This window comes from Sciurus vulgaris, assembly GCF_902686455.1.
Source record: "Sciurus vulgaris genome assembly, chromosome: 2".
Taxonomy (NCBI): domain Eukaryota; kingdom Metazoa; phylum Chordata; class Mammalia; order Rodentia; family Sciuridae; genus Sciurus; species Sciurus vulgaris.
This window is the reverse complement of record NC_136462.1, coordinates 119090150-119104947: the sequence shown is the minus strand read 5'-3', so window position 1 is coordinate 119104947 and position 14798 is coordinate 119090150. Positions and strand designations below refer to the sequence as shown.

Genomic DNA, 14798 nt, shown 5'->3' with positions numbered 1-14798 from the left:
AGGGGTCCTGTGAGGAGTAAATGAATTGATTTCAATAAATAGAAGCCACTGTTATGTTTCAAAATCTCTCCTTTGATCCCCAGATCTTAGGAAGAAGAGAACCTCCTAGGAAAGTTCCTTTTTCATAAGAAAGTACATAATTCCTCAAATTGCAATCACCAAACAATGTGCTTCAATTAATTTTAAAACTCTTCTTAAAAAAATGTATCTTTACGGATAAATCCTAGAGATCACATAAAGCATGTTTGTGTCACACACGAGTGTTTGTTTCCCTTAGAAAACCTCCTTGAATGTGACCCCATTTATCAGAATGATTCCAAACAATAGACATTTGTCTATTTTTATGTAGGAACTAAGGAGGCAGGACAAGAATCAGACATCAGTAATTTGTAGTATCTCCAATGTAAGTTTATCTTTTATTTATTTTTGGTACTGGGGATTGAACCCAGGGGCACTCTAACACTAAGTTACATCCCCAGTTCCTTTTATGTTTTTTGAGACAGGGCCTTGCTAAATTGTTGAGAGTCTTGTTAAGATGCTGATTCTGGCCTTGAACTTGCAATCCTCTGGAGTCACTGAAATTACAGGTGCCCAGATGCAATATAAGGTTAAAGAAGGAACGACAGCCGAGTTTCTCCATTTTTAATAGTTAAATAAGTCATATGTACTTTTTTAGGGTCCACAGCCAGCTTTTTTTCCCATGTCACCTGCTGGGTATGTCTCTAGCACCTCATGCCTCATTTGAAGTGTCTAGTATTCCCAAAACCCATACCACAAACTAAAGAGCCCAGTCATTGCTTTAGCAAAAACCACTTTGAAATAAAATATTCATATTATTCATATGCCTTTACCAAGTATTTTAAACGTGCCATCCCTAATGATATACTCAACAATGGTCAATGGTGAATATGAGCAAAGGCATACTTACTCTTTCACTTGTGAGAAAAAATACTAGAAACATCCAAATATTCACTACAAATAATGTTTAAATAAACCAAGGTACATCCATAGATATAAAACTCCTCAAGATGGCAAAATAGGTATGTGGAAGGGTGAAGAAAATATAATATGCTTCCATTTTTGGTTAAGGGAAATAAAGGGGAGAGATATTTACACATTTTACAAATACAATTCTGACAAGAAATCATAGGATACTGGTAAGACATCTGTCTTCGTGGAGGGAATAAAGGCTAAGGGACCTAGGATGGACAGATACTGCTTTTCATTATTTACAAGTCTATAAAATTTAACTTTTAATCATCCAGGTATTTTAATTTAAGAGAAGTTAACAAAATGTGTAAATAAAACCATTTTAAAACTCCCACTCCTGGAATTCACAACTGCTTTGTATGCAGAAAGTCACAAGAGAATAAGCTCCCATTCTATCAAATAACAAAAGAAGCCATTTTAGCTTGAAAATAAAAAAATATCTTAAATTCATCAGGAAGGGACACAAACCTACATAAACCAACTTTGAGAAAATGCCAAGTCCTTCATAAGAGAGAAAAGACTCATCACTGCTTGTATTTCTGCTCATATTTCCTATGCTAGGAAGAATCATCCACCATAGGGGGAGTAAAGAGAAAACTTGCTGAAAGTTAACAAAATTTTAACAGCCCCATAGAGGCTGATATGACTAATATCTGGGAAGACCCAAATCCACAGAAGAAGCCTGCACCCACTCACCAATCTTACCTCTTAGATCTTAACCATGTACAGAATGTAGTATACCAAATTTGGAGGTAGGTGGATACTAGAAGGAAAGCAAAGAGAAATCCACCACATTGAGGAGCCTTTTCCAAGTGCAAAATATCTTTTAAAATGAGGGGGCAAGGTAGGAGAGCTGAGGGATCCATCAGAGACACTCTTGAAGACTTAGAAAAAGGGCAGGAGAGTGGAAAGTCTCATCCCCCGGGTATTGGGTTCATTCCTTTAAAAAAAAAGATTTAAGACAGGCCCAAGTGACTGCTAAGAGAATTACCCCCCTGTCCCATCCTGATGACCAAAAAAGCCTGAAATCAAGGCTATAAAGTAGAGAAAGGGAGAGAGATTATTTCCAAAAGTTGATGGTTAGATTGTTAAGCAGTCAGATCTCTGGAATCTTGCCAGCATCCCAAATCCAGGCCCTGCTAAAGTAAAATTCTCACTTTACCATCAAAATATTTGTAATTAGTAGTGAACCAAATCAAAGCTACGTAAGGTTCAGTTCTAGGTCAAATATATATCAGATTAATTGAACCCTTGCTCAAGGTGCCTGAAACACAAATGGGCACACCCATTTTGGAGGTAAATGATATTTATTCAGTCTCTCATGGGTTTTCTTAATTAAAATAACCATCATACAATCAGATATAGTCATGTGTTGCTTAACAACAAAATATTTTCCAAGAAATATTTTGTTAGGCAATTTCATCATTGCATAAGTATGATAGACTATATTTACACAAACCTAGATGGAATAGCGTCCAACACACCTAGGCTACATGGTATAGCATATTGCTCCTAAGCCACAAATCCATATAGCATGTTATTGTACTGAATACTGAAGGTGATTGTAACACATGGTATTTGTGTACCTAAGCATATCTAAACACAGAAAAGGTTCAGTAATAATACTAGGTAATAGGGATTTTTCAGTTTAGTTTTCATCTTATGGAACTACTATCATATGTGCAGTCTGGGGGGGATGATCACTGAATAAAGAAGCATACAACTGTATACAAGACATGTACAAAAACAAGAAAATGAGACCAATGGTAAGAAAGAAGGGTTCAATACAAGCAGAACCAGAGAAGACCCAGATGCTGAATTATCAGTTGGGATCTTTAAATTAACTCTGGCCAGGCATGGTGGTACATAACAGTAATCCCAGAGACTCAGGAGGTTGAGGCAGGAAGATCACAAGCTGGAAGCCCTAAGCAATTTACAGACACCATCTCAAAAAATAATGATAATAATAATAAGGTCTGGGGATGTAGCTCAGTGGTAAAACACCCCTGAGTTAAACAGTACCCCCAAAAAATAAACAAATATATAAATATTAACAGTTCTGGTTAAAATGCTAAAAAAAAAAAAAAATCTGGTCTAGGTCAAAATAATTGGAATCAACAGATAAGTTTTTTTTAAAAAGTATTTTTTAAATTGTTGATAGACCTTGATTTAATTTATTTATATGTGGTGCTGAGAATCGAACCCAGTGCCTCACAAAAGCTAGGCAAGTGCTCTACCACTAAGCTACAACCCCAGTCCCCAGATAAGGTTTTTGAAATAACTATAAACGCTAAAAAATTTCCACTGGGAAAACATGCTTGAAGAAATGGGAGACTGGCAGAAAGTGGTGGTTATACAAACATAATGAAATGCTAGAAATAAAAAATATGATGCCAGAAATGAATTCATTACATGAAGCCAGGTCAGTGGTGCACATCTGTAATCCTAGCTACTCAGGAGACTGAGGCATGAAGATCACAGGTTTCAGGCCAGCCTAGACTTGCCTCAAAATAAAAGATAAAAAGGGCTGGGGATGTGGCTCAGTGGTAGAGTGCCACTGAGTTCAATTCCCAGTACTGAGAAAAAAAAAAAAAAAAAATTAAGCCATTATAAATTAAAAAAAAAAAAATTAAAAACAGGTCATCATGAGAAAGCATCCCCAAACTGAAAACAAAAGGAGAAAAAGAGTGGGGGAAAATCATCTGAGATCTGTAGGATAATATTAAATCATCTAATATACATGAGATTGGAACCTCAGAGAAGTATAGAATGAGAAATATTTGAAGACATCATCATCAAGAATTATCCAATATTAATGAAAAACATCAACAAAGTTTGAATGGTTCAGTAATCTCAATACAAAGGAAAACATGCAGACATATAGTAAACCTGCTATAATCAAAAAGGAAAGAAACAGATGCAACCATCTGGGGGAACACATTATCCACAGTGATACAAAAATTAAGTTGACGACTTCTCACCAGAAACAAGTGAGACCCTAGTATAATTAAATAACTTCCTTAAAGTACTGAAAGAATAAAAGGTCATCATAGAATTAGAATTCCATATCAATTACAATAGCCCTCAAAAATAAAATTAAAGACATTCTCTGACAGATAAAATGTGAGAGAATTCACCTTTAGAAAAATTGCAATGAAAGAATGCTAAAAAGTTCTTCAGACTGTGAAGAATTTATATCAGATGGAACATTAGATCTGCTGGAAAATAAGAAGACCAATAATAATGAAGTGTTGTGGGGTTTATGGTATATATAAGTAAAATATAAAACAAAAATTGTACAATAATACATAATATTAAGTGTTGCACCTTCCAATAAAGTAGACCCTGGTAATAACTACTTATTTAAATTCATTGAACAAAATTAGAAACCTATTTACACTAGCCAAATATAAGTATTCAATAATCACTAATTACCTACCATATTGTACAGCTCAGACAAAGAATATTCCTATCATTGTAGGAAGTTCTATTCGACAATGCTATTCTAGAGCAACAGAGATAGTAAAAATGTTTGCAGATCACACACAGTCTCCACCTCGTCTTCTCCTTCATTTTCCTCCTCTTCTTCCTTCTCCTTTTTATAACCTTCAAATAATATAAGCCAAGCAGAACATGGTGGCACACATCTGTAATCCCAGCAATTCTGGAGACTGAGGCAGGAGGATTGGAAGTTTGAGGCTGGTCTTAGCTTAGGTCCTAAGTAATTTAGCAAGATCCTGTCTCAAAATAAAGAGTTGGGGATGTAGCTTAGTGGTAAAGGATCCCTGGGTTAAATAAATCCCCAGTCAGTATCAAAAATAAAAATAATAATTTTTAAAACCTTGTAAAAATTTCTTCAAGGTTTGTACAAAACAGTCCATGGGCTAGATTTGGCCCATGGGACATAGTTTGTCAACCCTTGAAATATACTGTTTTAACATAATAAAACCCTATGATAATAAAAGAAAAAAATCAGATGAAATTAGGCAAACTAAATTTTATTTTGCTAATAAAAATTCTCAGCAAACTAGGACAAGAAATGAATTTCCTCAGGTTGGCAAAGGGCATTTATTTAAAAAAAAAAAACTTACAGTTAATATTACACTCCATGGTAAAACAACAAAACCTTTATGCCTAATATTGAGAACAAGGCAAGTATGTGTTTTTGTTTCAGTACTAAGGATTGAACACAGGGGCCCTCTACCACTGAGCTACATCCCTAACCTTTTTAAAAATTTGAAACAGGTTCCTGATAATTTGCCCAGGCTGGCCTCAAACTTGCTATAATCCTGCCTCAGTTTCCTTAGTGGGTGGGATTACAGATATGCACCACCACATCTGTCAAGGATCTGTATTTTATCATGTTTATTAAACATTATAGTAGATGTTGTAGCCAGTGTAGAGGGGCAAGACAACAAAATAAAAGGCATAAAAATGTTATTTGCAGATCATATTTTTGTGCATATATAATACTGTATGGATTCTACATTATGTTTAAAAGTAATAAATAATTTTAGCAAGGTGGCAGAATGAGATCAATGTACATAGAAATTTTAATTCTGTATACTAGCAACAAACAAACAGAAAACTGGAATCAAAAATTAGTACTTAAGCCAGGCATGGTAGCACATTCCTGTAATCCCATGATTTAGGAGGCTGAGGCAGGAGGATCTCAAGTTCAAAGTCAGCCTCAGCAACATAGTAAGATCCTGTCTGAAAATAAAAAATAAAAAGGGCTGGGGATGTGGCTAGTAGTTAAGCCTCCCTGGGATGAATCCCCAGTAACAAAAAAATAAAAATAAATAAAAATTATTTCTTAAAAAAATCAAGGACCTAAGGAAAAACAATCTTATGAAAGATAGCAAGTCCTATACAAGGAAAGCTACAAAACATTGCTATAAAAATATAACAGAAAATCTAATAAATGACAATGCATACCATATTCATGGTTTAACTGACTCAATATAATAAAATATTCAATCTTCTTAAATTGACCTGTAGATTTAATGCAACCTTATCAAGATTCCAGCAGCCCTTTCTGAAAAATGACACACTCATTCTAACATCTATAGAGCAAAACAAATAATGAAAATAATCTAGAATAACCAGTGCAATGCATATTTTTTAAATTAAACTGGGGATTGAACCTAGGGGCACTTTACCACTGACCTGCATTCCTAGTCTGTCTTATTTATTTTGAAACAGGGTCTTGCTAAGGTGTTGAGGATGGCCTCTAACTTATGATACTCCTACCTCACCCTCCCACCTCACCCTCCCAAGTGGCTGAGATTATAGGTGTGCATCACTATGTCCAGCTAATCAACTGATTTTCAACCAAAGTGCTAAGTAGATCTAATGGGCAATATATAATCTTTTAAAACGAATGTTACAGAAACTGAATATCCATGTCAAAATGAAACCTCAATCTATTAGAAAAAATTAATTTGAAATGCATCATATTCCTAAATTAAAACCCTCAACCATGACTGTAAAACCTCAAAATCATTAATTTAAGATGGATCACTATGTCTGGCTACAACACAATTTTTAAGTGGGAAAAGACATGAAAAGTTAAAGATATGTAGATGAAAGATAAGCATATGGAAAAAGTACTTATAACATTATTAATCAGGTAACAGTAATATTAATTAAAAATCAGTTATATCATTCCTTTTAAAATAGCTAATATAAAAACATTTAACAGGAAATGTTGACAGATGTGAAGCAACTGGAACTTCATGTATCATTGAAAGGCATACGAAATGGTAAAACCACTGTGGGGAATAGGAGGGCAGTTTCTTATAAACACAAGCTTACCGTTTGACCTGGAAATTTTTTACTCTTAGATATTTATCCAAGTGAAATGAAAACACCAATCTACGATAAAAGTGAAAAACAAAAACACTCAAATTGCCCCAACTGGAAACAACCTTCTCAAAAAAAAGGGCTAAACAAATTGTGGTATATTTATAGAATGAAACGCTGTTCAGCAATAAAGAACATTCCACTGATACATACAATATGGATGAGTCTTTAACACATTATAAATGAAAGAAATCAGATGCAAGAGCATATGCCGCATGATCCATTTACATAAAATTCAAAAGCAGGCAAAACAAATCATTAGTGATAAAAACCACCAAGTGATCACTGGAGTGGTATGGGGCTCAAAGATGATTTTTAAGGTACTTGACGAGAACTTAATTGCAATATTCTTTAACTTCTTTTGTGTGGTTATTACGCAGATGTGCACCATTGCCAAAACACCCAAATGAACACTTAAGATGTGTGTGCAATTTACTATATATAAATTTCTATATATCAATTTAAAATGTGACAATTCTGAGGGTATCCATTTCCAATTCATTACTGACCTATCTGATCTCAATTCAGTGATTTGAGGGCACCTATCTGTTCAGGGTTAGGTGCTTGATTATGAAATTTATCTTAGAGGTCACACAGTCTGGTTTCCCCCCAAAACAGCATTTGGAATCTGTAAAGCAATTTTACAGAACCAACCATCTTATTTACATTAGTTAGTGTGCAAACAATTGATCACTGTAAGGCACTGACTTGTACTAAGTTATTACAAGAATACATCACAGAGTTCTTTGAAAATACATTTTTTAGCCTACTTTATTGCAAGTTGGTCAGAATGAAAGGGTAAAAACTAATTCTTCAAAGTCATGCAAAACACTATCACCAACCATTAGGCATATTTTCTGGCATCTGCTGCCAAGACTATTACAATATTCCAAATTATTATCAGGATTTTTAGATACAAAATAATTTCCTATTCAAACCAAGCATCTTTTCCAAAGCAGGTGGACACTCAGGTCATGTTTCATCCCTTATTAGAAAACTCTACCATTTGCCCTAGTTAGGTAAAAATGAACCACAAGTCACGATATGTGGTAGGAATTTATTAGCACGCAAACAACTTTGTTTATACCAGGAAGACCAGCTATTAGGTTATAAATGACTTGAGAGCAGGTGCAAAAACAATTTTAGTGCATTTCATTAGGATGTCTACTGCTCAAGAAGGCTCACAAAAGTTGCTCCGTAAATGATTATCACTTTATGATGCTGTTCTCCAACAAAATGGTGATCTGCAAAGGTGGGAGCACACATAGCAAGAGATTTACCCTGCAAGAGAAAACTGGGACATTCAAGTAGCATCTTTGGATAGGGTCCCCAAAAAATTTTAGGACAAAATCCTGCTGTTTGCCCAATTGTCAGGCATCTCAATTTTGCCAACTTATTCCACAGAGCCTGATCCACACTGCACAAGGCCTAGATTTAAAATTCTAATAGCCATTTAATGTGCACTGAAGTGGACACTGCTTTGTTATTATGCACACAGAAGAAAACTGTGATCATCAGAAGGAAATCTAAAATCTATAGGAACACATTTTCAGCCTACGTGCTTTATAGGGAACACTGGCAACTATAGGGTATTGGTTTTGTATTTGTATAACCACCCTCCAGATTTTCACCCTGAAATTTGAATACTCTGTGGTGAAAGGCAGGCAGTTTGATGGGTAAAGATCAAACTTTTACACATGTATTAGGGAAGAGAAATTTACATCAGATGTTAACTCAGGAAATGTTACTTTAGGTATAGAGTTAATATTAATTGAAAGTAAGACTGGTCTTCTGAAAAGGGCTTGGAAGTATGGAGACTTGTATTTCTTAACTCTCATTAAATTGTTAGGGTGTCTCCCAAATGTGTCTGGCGGGGAAGGGGGATGTAAGCCATACATTCACGTGTTTTTAACAGAAAAGAGCTACAAGTAAGAATTGGTTATTGAATTTTCAAGGCAATCAAAGCTAAAGGTCCTCTAGTCTAGAAATTTTAGCTAGTGTTTTTGGGTAAGGCTGTTTGAGCAGCAGCTATAGTGTGTTTCATATAGTATAGAAGTCAATTGTGGCTTCAGCTCTTTAATGGGCTAAGTAGCCCTGGGCAATATATTCTCTTAAGTAGAACAGTTAAGAGCATCAGACAAATCAACAGACCCTTTGTTCACTGCTGTACCTCCAGTGCCTGGCACTTTGGGTGTTGACTGAAGGAACCTAGGTTTGAAACTTCATTCCACCACTTGCATTTACTCTAAGAATCTGTATTTTATTTATATAATGGGATTATGGATTTAAATGAAACAAACATGAAGCATTTAGTAAACAATAAATAGCCATAATGACCTATAATATACTAATACCTTACATTTATTTAAAAAGAAAACTTTTGTGGCATTTCAGTTTTGTAAGACAACTTCTACCATGCATATAAAGCTAATCATGATCTCCAAGATCAGCCATCCTATCCACTGGGGTAAGCCACATTTGTTCTGATGATCCTGCCCCACAGATGCATTGGTTCAACCTGTGTCTGGTCCAATCTCAAGCTATGGAGTAAGGAACAAGAAAATCAGAAACTGCTGAAGATAGAATGATGTGGATATAAATGACAGACAATACCAGTATAAGGGTCCAAAATGGTTTTCCAGTTCCTAGGTATGATCCTGCTTTCAGGAGCCTACAGCTTTTTACCAGAAGTTAGCACTGATGTGCTTATTGTTTTGTCCACCCTGACCCCTGGGCTGAAGATGGAACTCAGTGCATGTGTGCTAGCCAATGACTCTTAACACTGAGCTATACCCCAGCGTTTTTAATTGAGACAGAGTCACACTAAGTTGCTCAGCAAAACTTGCTATCTTTCTGCCTTACTCTTCCAAGGAGCTGGGATCACAGGTGTGTGCCAATGCTCCTGTAGTCCATTTACTTTTGTTTGACCCTCAGGATATTTTTGTAAAACAAACAACAAAGCATAACAGAATGAGTGTTATCTCTCAAAGCCTACTCTTGTAGACATCTGACTTTGAGTCTTCTGAATTATTTGAGACCTTGGATTACTATCACAGTATGCTGGGTAGCATACTATGGCCAGAAAAAAGACAACAACAACCACCAAAAAAACGCATATCCATAGCCCCAAATCATATTATAGTCTGAAAACTGCTTCTCATAAGACTGTCATGTTAGTTACTTTTCCACTCACTTCCCACAATGCTTACTGTTTATAATCTTCTTAAAACTCCAAAGGTCATTCAATTACAAGGATGAGGCTGAAATCAAATGTATATCTGTTGTTTGGTGCATTTTCAGTTATCAGTAATAAAATAAATCCTGTATCAAGTTCCAATAGACTACCCAAGATTCTTTACATTGGAAATAACTAGATCAACAACTACAATATTAGTTGGGCATTATTTATCAAATCTATTCATGCTAAATCATTTACTTTCAACCATTACATATAATCACCTTTACATGAGGACTTACTACCCTAATCTGCATGATGAAAAGGGTTTCTATTCATGGCTGGTTTCTAACAATGAGGCAAAATGTAAGATATTAGTTGTAAATCCTGCCAACGACAAATTAAAAATCACAAATAGTATACAACAATACTCTTATCAGTAGCAGTGGTAGGCATTCACGAAGTCTTTGATATGGTTTAAAAGTACAACACTATATCTAAGAACTACATTTCCTGATCCTGAATACTAGGCCATTCTGAGATGAGAATAAGAAAATTATATAGACAGGTAGAGTTTCATGTTGTTTGGGTCCCAGACTGAAGAAAATTGTGAACTCTAATTATAGACCCAATAAGACCAAATTAAATTGCCTACAATCTGGACTTAGAATAGCAATAACTCTCCAACTTTGAGACTTTCTACAAGACAATTCTCCTGCTCCAGCCCTTTCAGAAATATCAGCTTATAACAGTGAGCAAAATGCAAGTAACATAAAGGAGTTTTGAGGTTGAGAATGACTTTTGATATCTTTATCTTTTAAAAAATTGATATTCAGCTGGGTGCAGTGGCACATGCCTGTAATCCCACTGACTCAGGCAGCTAGGAAGGAGGACTGGCAAGTTTGAGACCAGCCTCAGCAACATAGCAAGGCCCTGAGCAACTCATTGAGACCCTGTCTCAAAAAAAAAAAAAAAAAAAAGGGGGGGGGGGGGGCGAGGATGTAGCTCAGTGGTAAAGCAACCCTGGGTTAAATCCCCAGCACCAAAATAAAATTTAAATATTCAAAGATCTATTGAGCATCTAATGTGTATCACTGTTAAAACACAAATAGCAATCTAAATTCAATGTTCAAAACAAAGAAACTGGAGAGCTGTCAATAAAATACTCTGAAGGCTTCATTTAACCAAGGGCTAAATGCAAAGAAACTGAAACAAATCTTGACATATTAAGTAGCTAAACAGTGAATAAGGTACATAATACATACAAAGTGGCTACTAGCCACCTATAGGTCACTTTTTTTTAACTCTAAAATAAACATAAGTAACTAATGGAATAACAAAATAAAAGTTTATTTTATTAGAATTAGGAATGTTCTTTCCCTCTGGGCAACCTGAACAGTCCAGTTACAATGAAAATCTAAGAACAGTTATTTCCACAGCACAGGGTGCTCTATGCACAAAATTACAGGGTTAGGAGCATTTAATCAATTCACCGATCTGATTGTCTCACCAACCCACCCCATCCCATCCCCCAAGTGCTCTATACCGGGATATATAGCTAAAAGAATTTGTCACATTAAGTCCTTTCCTCTCTTCTACTAAATTTCAGTTCCTAATCAAGGCTGAACCACATATTACACTGCAGATGCAACCATTTCAAATTAAGTCAGTCAGTCTTGGATCTGTTATATTATGTGTGTATGTATACACATGTGCATTTAATATATTTATTTAAACACACATAAAACATACAATCTGGGTCACAGCAGAATTACACAAAATTTAGTCTGGTGATATTATATGCTACTCCATTTTACCACTATTGTTTGTGTCCTGAGCTTTGGATCAAAATCGTTTTATAAGTCATTTAAGTCCATCTGCTGTTCAATGAATTGTACAAATGAAGCATGCACTTTTCAAAAGACAATGTAACTGACCTCAAGAAAACAGGGAGACCCTGGTGCTTACTGTGAATAGAGCCCTCTGATAGACTTAGGTGAAATAGGGAAGTGTCACACAATATGGCTTGCCTATCCCAGCGGGAAGGGGGCGCTAAAGCTAACAATGAAAGCAATTAACTCTGGGAATTCTGTCAAATACAGAGATAGCTGTTAAAAGCTTGGAAGTGGAAAAGACAGTTCACCTTGATCCATACGAAATTAGGAAATGCACCCACAACTGCAATATCCTCAGGTAGTATGCCAACACTGGAACTAGAAAGCATCTCTAGAAAGCACTGTTCCTCCATGGGTGGGGGCTGATATTATTAAGTGCACACACTGTTTTTGTATACTTGTTGCAAAGGGAGCATGTGAGGAGGGTGTAGGACACTCAAACCTAGATACTGCAGAGATTTTTCTTTAAACATCACACATACACAAAGCATTTTAAGGGAGTCACATGTGTCTACTAGCAACTCTGGTTGCTTCTCAAAGTTACAGGGGAGGGGGAGCTCTTTAGTTTTGATAAATATCTTTTAAGATTGATACAGTAATTTAAAGTAAAATAAAGTCAAATGGATGATTGGTGAAGGAAGAGAAGAGGGAAGAAGCAGACAGTGAGTTCAGATTTGCACCTGAGGTGGCAAGGAAAGGGAAGAAAAAGAGTACAGGTAAAGTCGATCCTAAAGCAACAAGTGGTTTAAGGAAGCAGCATAATACACTCAGCAAACATTCACTGATTTTTGATGAGAAAAGAACAGTTGCAAGTACATCTCATGTAACAACCTTTTCTAAAAGGAAAAGTAGGGTTGATTCAGCAAAGCCTAACTTAGGCAAAAGGCCAGAGGAAAGTGAACCTACTTCCCAATGGAGTAATAAGATGTACAATGCAAGAGCAGACATAGCTGCCTCACAAATGGTAAACACTCCCTAGGCACAAGACATTGAAAGGAAGACAAAGAGGTCCTCAGCCAAAACTGGTCTTAATATTTAGACCTCTTAATCTAGTTGCCTAGTTCACTCTGCACACTTGTATAAAACTGACAGATTTAGGGATGCTGACCTGTTGAAAAAATACCACAGCCAGAATGCCTAAACAAGTATATAGTTAATAAAACCACCACCATCCTTTACTTTTAACATAGCTCTTAGTAGAAATTTCATAAAAATGGACATCACAGCTAAAATGCATTATTAATTCTCCTATCTGCTGACAATAGAAAAGAAGCAAACTCAGTGATTTCTAGTTAAATACACTGGATGGGAATACCATGTTCTAGGGGTGTTTGCCTTCAAACTGAACCCACAGCAACACACACAAGCAATTTCAATATCTGCCATTTTAAATTCACAATTTTAGACTAAGTGAATGGCTATTTATTTATATTTAAAGCAAAAACATTCTATTTGACACCCTAATGAAGAGAAGGGGTAAGAGCCATAACTAAACTTTTGAAAGGCTCAAAGCAGCAATTAAGGGAAAACAAAAACAGGAAAAAAAAAATTGTGAAATGCTCCCTCTGGATGTGAGGGAGCGCCTAGGAAGCTTATAGCTGTGTGCATGACATGGGCGCACAAGGCCTTGGGGAAAGGCATAAAGCCATAGAGGGGGCAACAGCGGAGAACAGGATCATTCATGAACTGAGGCATCAAAACTTCCTGTTGTAGTCTTTAACAGGCCAGAGTATTTAGTCAGAACTTGACTGCCCTGTTCCTGATCCAGAGCTGGGAATTCAAGGCATGAGGCCCATGGCCAGCAAAAGACATAACAAAACCAGAAAGGGCAAAGTAACCTCAAGAAAGGGAAATTGAAGAGCTCTAGTTAGGTCTTCCAGAGGTAATAAACAAACACACCCTTTATCCCAACCCCAACCCTGGAAAGATAAAGCAAACTAAAAGAAAATGCACAGCAAATAGACATAATCTTGAAGATTTTTAAAGAATAAATATTTTTTGTAATTAAACATTATGCAAACACGTGCCACGCTTGCTTTGTCCATGCATATGCGCTATATACAATTTTGAAAAATACTGTGTTGTCCTTTTGTTTTAAAAGTCATATACAAAGTTTTTTTGTTTTTTGTTTGTTTAATCCTCTTGCTGCCTACCCCCTTCCCCATCCCAAGAATTTTCTTTACAAGGAGCTAATCATCATTCACTCATGACCTTGGGGTATGAGAGAAAGAGAGTCAGTCTGTGTGTGTGGGTATATTTGTATGTAGGGGAAGAAGGGGAAGAGGTACTTTACCAAAGTACAACAAAATGGCTGGTTTGGACATGAAAAGCAGTGTCAAGGAGCTATTTGAAACTGTACTACACTTAGGAAAAAGAAAAAGAAAAAAGGAGTCAGCTTTGAGAATGAAGCTACGTTACAAGTTAAAGTTGGAGGGCTTTTAGTGTGTCTGTCACACTTTTGTTGGCGGCCTAGAATACTGTTGTACAATGGTTTATCTACCTTTTTTATTACAATATAATTTACTTAAACTTTCCGTTAACAAAACAGAATTCTGGTACTACAGACCAGCGGTATCATAATAGGCTTAGTGCCTCCTTGTTTGTGTTTGTGTTTTTGTTTTGTTTTAATTGCATGAGCACTCTAGATGGTAAAGTTTTCAGAGTTCATTTTATGCAGGGCCATTCTCAGTCCTCAATGTACTCCCACAGATCTTTTTCATAGCCTTCATGCACATGCTGTAACAAAACCCTTCGTCGACTCTCACAGTATCTGTAGTCAAAGAGAAAAAACAAAAACAAAAACAAAAACTTGTCGTCAGCCTCCAATAATAAAAGAGAGGCATATTTTTTTAAAGCACCCCTACAGTTTATCT

The 14798-nt window shown here is 36.0% G+C and overlaps 1 protein-coding gene across 1 annotated transcript in view; it reads right to left on the bottom strand.

The window, feature by feature from the left end:
• Positions 1 to 9200: 9200 nt before the first annotated feature.
• ARIH1 (ariadne RBR E3 ubiquitin protein ligase 1) overlaps positions 9201 to 14798 on the bottom strand; it is a 115805-nt gene continuing 110207 nt past the window's right edge. The window contains exon 14 of the mRNA XM_079122785.1: positions 9201 to 14695. Within this exon, the coding sequence (XP_078978911.1) occupies positions 14611 to 14695 (85 nt within the window). The 3' untranslated portion in view covers positions 9201 to 14610. The remainder of the gene's footprint in view (positions 14696 to 14798) is intronic.